The sequence below is a fragment of the Chiloscyllium plagiosum genome, unplaced genomic scaffold, assembly GCF_037043375.1.
Source record: "Chiloscyllium plagiosum isolate Xiang-an unplaced genomic scaffold, Cpla_swu_hap1 HiC_scaffold_2, whole genome shotgun sequence".
Lineage (NCBI taxonomy): Eukaryota > Metazoa > Chordata > Chondrichthyes > Orectolobiformes > Hemiscylliidae > Chiloscyllium > Chiloscyllium plagiosum.
The window spans coordinates 159,643,978-159,652,271 of NW_028270140.1; the positions used below are offsets into that span (position 1 = coordinate 159,643,978).

The 8,294-nt window shown below is 41.2% G+C and overlaps 1 protein-coding gene across 1 annotated transcript in view; it reads left to right on the top strand.

The window, feature by feature from the left end:
* The window catches only part of LOC122556516 (uncharacterized), a 153,216-nt gene that overhangs the window by 17,787 nt on the left and 127,135 nt on the right, over positions 1–8,294 (top strand). Inside the window, exons 2-3 of the mRNA XM_043703248.2 lie at positions 6,868–6,976; positions 8,051–8,125. Of these exons, the coding sequence (XP_043559183.2) occupies positions 6,868–6,976; positions 8,051–8,125 (184 nt within the window). The remainder of the gene's footprint in view (positions 1–6,867; positions 6,977–8,050; positions 8,126–8,294) is intronic.

Genomic DNA, 8,294 nt, shown 5'->3' on the forward strand with positions numbered 1-8,294 from the left:
TCTCTTTTATATCTTTCCCCTTTCACCCTAAATCTATGCCCTCTAGCTCTGGACTCCCCGACCTCAGGGAAAAGACTTTGTCTATTTACCCTATCCATGCCCCTCATAATTTTGTAAACCTCTATAAAGTCACCCCTCAGCCTCTGACGCTCCAGGGAAAACAGCCCCAGCCTGTTCAGCCTCTCCCTGTAGCTCAAATCCTCCAACCCTGGCAACATCCTTGTAAATCTTTTCTGAACTTTTTCAAGTTTCACAACATCTTTCCGATAGGAAGGAGACCAGAATTGCACGCAATATTCCTCATTATCCTATCTACCTGCGACTCCACTTTCAAGAAGCTATGAACCTGCACTCCAAGGTCTCTTTGTTCAGCAACACTCCCTAGGACCTTACCATTAAGTGTATAAGTCCTGCTAAGATTTGCTTTCCCAAAATGCGGCACCTCGCAATTATCTGAATTAAACTCAATCTGAGACTTCTCAACCCATTGGCCCGTCTGGTCCAGATCCTGTTGTAATCTGAGGTAACCTTCTTCGCTGTCCACTAAACCTCCAATTTTAGTGTCATCTGCAAACTTACTAACTGTACCTCTTATGCTCTCATCCAGATCATTTATGTAAATGACAAAAAGTAGAGGGCCCAGCACTGATCCTTGTGGCACTCCACTGGTCACAGGCCTGCAGTCTGGAAAACAACCCTCCACCACCACCCTCTGTCTTCTACCTTTGAGCCAGTTCTGTATCCAAATGGCTCGTTCTCCCTGTATTCTGTGAGAGGTTTGTCGTGGGAATTCCTCAATGACCTACGTCATTGCATTCCGTGGGGTCAACCTTCCATGACCAATGTTATGTCCCAAAAACGTCATCTCTGCTTTTGCAAATTCTGTATTATTTAACTTTATCACCAGTTTTGCTTTTCGTAGTTGTTCAAAGAGGTCTGACAAATGTGCCAAGTGATCTTTCCAGGATTTACTAAAGATCTCTATAATGTCCAAATAGACTGCATAGTTTGTTAACCCAGCCACACCTCTGTTCATGAGTCTTTGGAATGTGGTGGGTACATGCTTCATTCCAAAGACCATCACTTTAAACTGATATAGCCCATTTGGGGTTACAAACGCAGAAATTTATTTTGCCCTCTCTGCTAAAGGTACCTACCAATAACCATGCATTAAGTCCAACTTGGTGATGTAATGGGCTTGTCCAACTTTCTCGATACAGTCCTCCAATCTAGGAATTGGATATGAGTCCAATTTTGTAAAAGCGTTGACCTTCCGATAATCCACACAGAATCTAAGAACTAAGACAATTGGCAAAATCCACTCGCTCTGGCTTGGTTCGATGATGTGCTTGTTGACCATGGCCTGCACCTCCATGTGGACCTGTCCGGCTTTGAGAGGATTAAGCCGGTAGGGGTGGTGTTTTATTGGAGCAGTATTTCCTACGTCTAATTCATGAACAATAACATTAGTCCTCCTCATCTGATTCTTTCATATGTCCTTGTACTGTAATAACAAATCTTTCAACTCTGTTCCATGCTCCTGACACAGATAACTTACTAATCTATCCCACTCCTCAAGGACTTCTTCAATTTTTAATCTATTTTGAGGCACATCAAAATCCATATCATCTGGATTTGATTCCTCACTCTGCGAGGCAGTAACTAATACCTGTTACTTCAGAACTTTCTCACTAGTGTAATACGGTTTCAACATGTTCACATGATATACCCATTCTTTTTTCTCTATCTGGCACCTTTGCTAAATAGTTCACCTGACTCAACGTTTTTCTCAATTTGATAGGGACCACTAAACCTGGCTTTGAAGGGATCTCCTATCACTGATTCCCTTGGGTAAATATCCGAATCTCAGAGCTTTTAATCTGCCACCTGCTTCATTCTACACTTGCCCTCTTTAGGTGCTGTTTAGCTAAATCACCTACTCAATTTACTCTCTCCCTCACCTCTGATACATAATCTAATTGTGAGAGCTCCAACTTAGGTTCTGTCAATCTTTCTTTAATTAATTTCAAAGGGCCTCTCACTTCATGACCAAATATTAACTCAAAGGGAGTGAACTGAGTAGATTCATTTGGGACATCTCTAATGGCAAACAATATGAATGAGATACCTTTATCTCAATCACTTGGATAATCCTGACAGTACGCCCTTAACATGGTCTTCAAGGTCTGATGCAACCCTTCTAAAGCTCCCTGGGATTCAGGATGATATGCACTGGATTTAAAGTGCTGCATACCAAAGCTGTCCATAACCTCCTTAAACAGCCGAGCAGTATAATCTGACCCTTGGGCTGACTGGATCTCTCTGGGTAGCCCATACCATGTGAAGAAAGCTACTAACACCTCTACCACCCTTTTTGCCTTGATATTCTGTAATGGAATTGCCTCTGGAAATCTGGGAGACACATCCATTATGGTTAACATGTACTGGTTCCCATTTTTAGTTCTCGGGAGGGGACCTACACAATCAATTATAACCCACGTGAAGAGTTCTTCAAATGCAGGAATTGGCATCAAAGGTGCTGGCTTTATTACCACCTGTGGCTTACCTACCATTTGGCATGTATGACACGTACAGCAAAAGTTAACCACATCCTTATGCATTGCAAGCCAATAAAAATGTTTTTGTACCCTAGCCTGTGCCTTTTGTACCCCTAGGTGACCTCCTACAGGTAGTTCATGTGCTACCTGTAACACCTCCTGTCTGTGCGCTACCAACAACACAATCTGGTGCACATCGGCCCATTTCACCTCTGCACTAACCTGCCGTGGTCTCCATTTCTGTCTGAGGATTCAACCCTCCGGAATGTTCCCTGCCTCCTTTTCAGAGTGCGCATCCACATATATATCTTTTAATATCTTGTCTTGCTGTTGCAAGTCTCTTAGCCTTTCAGGCTTCTGTCTGACCCTCTGCCCGTTCAGGTTTTTCCTGCATCATTACATCAAACAAGGTATCTGCTAACTGAACCTCAACTTCTTCATTGTTCGCTTTACTTTTCACTTTGTGCTGTGATTTATGATAGTGGGATCTGGTTACCACACAGTCTAGGAAAATACCAGGATATTTCTGTCTTAACTCCTCAGTTTCTTGGTCTTCCTTGGGCTTCTCCACAACAAGGTGTGTCACTCCCACCTTGGATCCTGCCAAATCATTCCCAAGAATAAACTGAATTCCTAGAACTGACACTCTGTCAATCTCCCAGCTACCTCTCCCCAACCCCACCACCACCCCCTCCAATTAATTTCTCAGCCCCAACCCACAAGCCTCATTCCACAAGCCTTTTCCAGCACCACACTCTCACCTCTGTCAATCACTCCCACTGTAACTTCCACAGTCTTAAGTTGCCACTCCAACCTGATCTTACATAGGGCAATGCTAATTTTTTAGGTAAAAACAATAACTGCAGATGCTGGAAACCAGATTCTGGATTAGTGATGTTGGAAGAGCACAGCAGTTCAGGCAGCATCCGAGGAGCAGTAAAATCGACGTTTTGGGCAAAAGCCCTCATCAGGAATAAAGGAAATGCAAACTTTCTGTCCATCTATCCCACAAATTACCACTCTCTCAGGTAACAGATCAGAAAGAGTGCATATTCACTCATCCCTTGCTATCAGCGACTGGTTGGATTGTGTATCTCTTACAATTATAACTTCTTGTCCTTCTCCCCCTGTTCTTTCTGAGTAAACTTTACCCACAGAGACAAATTCTTTGTAGAGATCAGGTACTAACTCCATACCCAGCCCCTGCCTAACTGCACTCTCCTGCAGCTCCTCAGCTCTTCTTGGGGCCTTCTTTACTACATTCACTAAGGCCACTGGCTTAGCTTCTTTTACCACAACTTTTCCCACAACAGCTTTCTTTAATGACCAGCACTGTATCTTTACGTGCCCCACTTTCTGCCAGTGAAAACACCTTTTCCCAGTGCCCTTCTGAAAGCACTGGCACTGTAATTGTTTGTGTCCCACTCCATTACATTTCACCTCCTGTCCACCCTCTTGGGCTTCTTTAACCTGCGTAACATCTTCCCAGTGCACTCGATTCTTGGTTTCAGAGTGTTGGATCTCCCTTTCTCTCAATTTCTATCCCTCACAGGACGAAATTCTGGCCGGAAACTTGTCTTATGCACCAACATGTACTCATCTGCTAATTCTGCTGCCCTTTTCACTTCTTGAATTTTCTGTTCATCCATATGAATTCTTACCATCTCTGGAAGTGAGTTTTAAACTCCTCCAGCAGAATAATCTCTCTTAAAGCCTCAAATGTCCTATCTATTTCCAAAGCATGCATCAAATTGTCTATGCTTAATTCTTTCGAACTCAATGTAAGCCTGACTTAGTTCCTTCTTTATGTTTCTGAACCACTATCTATATACTCTGGTACCAATTCATAAAGACTTAAATAGCCTGTTAACCTCTTCATAATCTCTTGACACCTCATCTGACAGTGCAGCAAATACCTCACTAGCTCTGCCTACCAGTTTAGTCTAAACTAGCATTACCCATAAATCCTCAGACCACTCCATCTTCCTAACCAATTTTTCAAATGAAATAAAAAAAAGCTTCAACATTTTTCTCATCAAAATGTGGCAGAATTTTGACATTTTATATATATCACTAACTTCTTTTTTAATCTCCATCCTGTTAACTTGACTTTGCTGATTAAGTTTGCAACTTCTCAAGTATAAATTCTCTCTCTCTTTCTCTCTTCTCTCTGTTACTCCCTCCCTTTCTTCCCTCTTTCTCTTTCTCATCCCTTTCCTCTCCCTCTTTGCTCAGCCAAGAACCTTCTCTCTCTCTCTCTCTTTCGTCTCTCTCTCTCTTCTCTCTCTTTCCCTTTCTCTCTTCCATGTTTGCCTTCTAACTCCATTTTCCTCAACTGTAATTTAAGTTTTTCTACCTCGACTGCACTTGTCTCTTTCTCTGACACACCTAAGTGTTTGAGTAATTCCCTTACAATTTCAGCTTTACTTTTGTCCTTGGTTAAATCCAAATCTAACCTTTTTGCTAATTCTAAAGGTATGGCCTTTTTCTTTCCTTCTCAACTTTCTTGGCAAATTTGAGAATCATCTTCAAATCCCAGAACCTCTTCAGCAATTTAAAAGCCATTTCTCTCACTTTTAATTCAATCGACTACAAGTCACTGAAATTAAACAAATTGTCTCACCTACATTTTATTTAAAGATCTAGGACACTAACCTGCAAGTTTTTAAATCTGCTGGGATTTTTCGTACCCCAAATCTATTCAAGTCTCTCTAAACCAGTTCAGACCACAGACCCGAGCATCCAAACTGTTACGATATGGGATAAGCCCTCCTGCTTAATTTAAAACTAGCAACACAGAAAAGATTTGTCCCTTGCAGTAATCTGTAACAATCAAGTGGCCAATAGCTATTTAAAGTAAAAATTGACAACTTTATTTCTTAAAGTATAACAGAGAATAATTAACTAACCACTATTTACAGTTTCTTTCTCTAACCTATCTTTTAGCTTCCCTTCCATAATATTAGTCCGATAAAACTCCCAATTAAAATTTACTAGACAAGATTCCTTATCTCAAAACCAGGCAGCTGTAGGTTCTTGTCTTCGGATCTTCTTTTGTCTTCTTTTCTCCTTGTTGGGAATTTCTGCGTTACAGGTTACTGATCAAAAAGGGACTTTTAAGAGAGTTGTTTTTCAAGGCATCTCGTACATGCTAGGATGTGGCAGATCTCCCCTCAACTGTTCAATTTTGCCCGGTCTTATACTCCACAGCATCGGAATGTGTCATTGGCTTTTAAGGTGGTCAATATACTCTATTCAAAATTGTTGGAGTTTATTATGTCTCGGGTATAATTTAAACTGAAATCAAATTTGTTTTTGTCTCCAAGCAACGAACTAATTGAATTGTTGACCCAGTATTACATTGTTACCTTTTTGAGAACACTTAGTGCTGTGTCCAGTAGTTTTGCTGCTTTTAACTCACTTAAAGGTATACCCACATCTTCATAACAGTAAGGCATTTGATAAGGTTCCCCACTGTAGGCTATTGCACAAAATACAAGAGGCATGGGATTGAGAGTGATTTAGTGGTTTGGTTCAAAAATTGGTTACCTGAAAGAAGACACAGGGTGGGGTTGATGGGAAATGTTCATCCTGGAGTTCAGTTACTAGTGGTGTACTGCAACGATCTGTTTTAGGGTCACTGCTGTTTGTTATTTTTATAAATTACTTAGATGAGGGCATAGAAGGATGGGTTAGTAAATTTGCGGATGACACTAAGGTAGGTAGAGTTGTGGATAGTGCTGAAGGTTGTTGTGGGTTACAGAGACATGGATAAGCTGCAGAGCTGGGCTGAGAGGTGACAAATGGAGTTTAATGTGGAAAAGTGTGAGGTGATTCACTCTGGAAGGAGCAGCAGGAAAAAAGAGTATTGGGCTAAAGGTGCGATTTTTGGTAGTGTAGATGAGCAAAGAGATCTCAGTGTCCATGTGCACAGATCCCTGCAAGTTGCCGCCCAGGTTGATAGGGTTGTTAAGAAGGCATACGGTGTGTTAGTTTTTATTGGTACACAGACTGAGTTTCGGAGACATGAGGTCATGCTGCAGCTGTACAAAATTCTAGTGTGGCTGCAGTTCTGGTCGCCATGTTATAGGAAGGATGTGGAAGCTTTGGAAAGGGTTCAAAGGCAATTTACGAGGATGTTACCTGGGATGAAGGGAAGGTCTTATGAGGAAAGGCTGAGGGACTTGAGGCTGTTTTCATTAGAGAGGAGAAGATTGAGAAGTGACTGAATTTTCATTCCAACGTTTATTCCACCTTTTCTTTGGAATGCTTGGTGTTCATGTATTATCTTTTTATTTCCTCTTTTTAGCTTTCCTGTGATAAATCAAAATGTCCCTTTCCCCTGAAATGCAATAAACCTGAAGTCCTCATTCATTTACCGAATGTTGGTGATCCCTGTTGCACTGTTACAACCTGTCGTAAGTATTCACTTTCTGTCCCATGTAAATGTGTTGTTACTCAAAATGTTAATGAATCTAGAAGTCCTCCGTTGGAATCACTGAAACAAAAAGGTCATAATTGTGCTACATTTTATACAAAGCATTATGCAATAGTAGCTCAGTAGATTAAAGAATAGATGAGATTGTGAATTCTTTTATTGGTGATGATACGTAGTTATGGTTAATTCTCAATCACTGATGAATGAGAAATATCAATTCCATAATTTCCTTGCAGGACAGATGATATGATATTTGATGATGTTGGCATCATGCCGACCCCAGATTCCGTGTGCCTGGATCAGAAACAAATACTCATAAAGTACGAGAGAATTATCTCTGAAAGATTGATCACACACACAGTGCATCGAAAGTGTCAATCATTTGAGTGAATTTGGGTTTTTACTTTATTTGTCTTGAGCACTCTGAATGCTACCATAAACCGTACTAATGGAAAATAGTTGTGGTTGCTCAGCATTGTGTGATTTGCAGCATAAAGACTCTCCTCTCATTTTAATGGAGCATTAAGAGGGAAAACGGGCAGAAACGACTTGGAAGTAGGACTCAAAAATGCTTCCTTGCCTGCTTGTTTTCCCTGTCCTTCCCGTTCAGTATCTTAAAACCAGTTTTATCTCTGATGATCTAATCATCTCCGCATAGGTAGAGGTGGACAGTTTGACAGCTGTCTGAGAAGGGATCTCAGTAGTCTGTCATATTTCTGCTGAACTTGACAATGTGCCACGAGAAATAAGAATAAAAGTGCATAGTTGAACTGAAGCTTTGTACATCAGTAAGTCGTATTAGATACTATTCTCCATGTGATTTATGTACCACATACATGTTGTTTATTTGCATCGCTTTCATGTCTTGGCCACCTTTTCCTGCTTGTAAGATGAGACTTAAAGCCAAGCATTAGGTGACTGTGAAGGTTATGCATTTTTTTCCTTACATAAAATGTGAGCATTGCAAACAAGGCCAAAATTTGTTGATCATCCCTAATTCTTCCCTGGTGGTGGTGCGCTGCCTTCTTGAACCTCTGAAATCCTTTTGATACAGGTAAACCCAATGTACTGTTTGGAAGGAGTTTCCAGGATGTTGACCAATTGACAGTGAGACCACATCAACGTGCTGGTAAATATTTTTCTCTTTTCTGTTGAAAAGGCATTTGTTTAAATTAGGAGAAAGTGAGGACTGCAGATGCTGGGGATCAGAGTCGAGAGTGAGGCGCTGGAAAAGCACAGCAGGTCAGGCAGCATCTGAGGTGCAGGAGAATCGAGCTTTCGGGCATAAGCTGGAAACT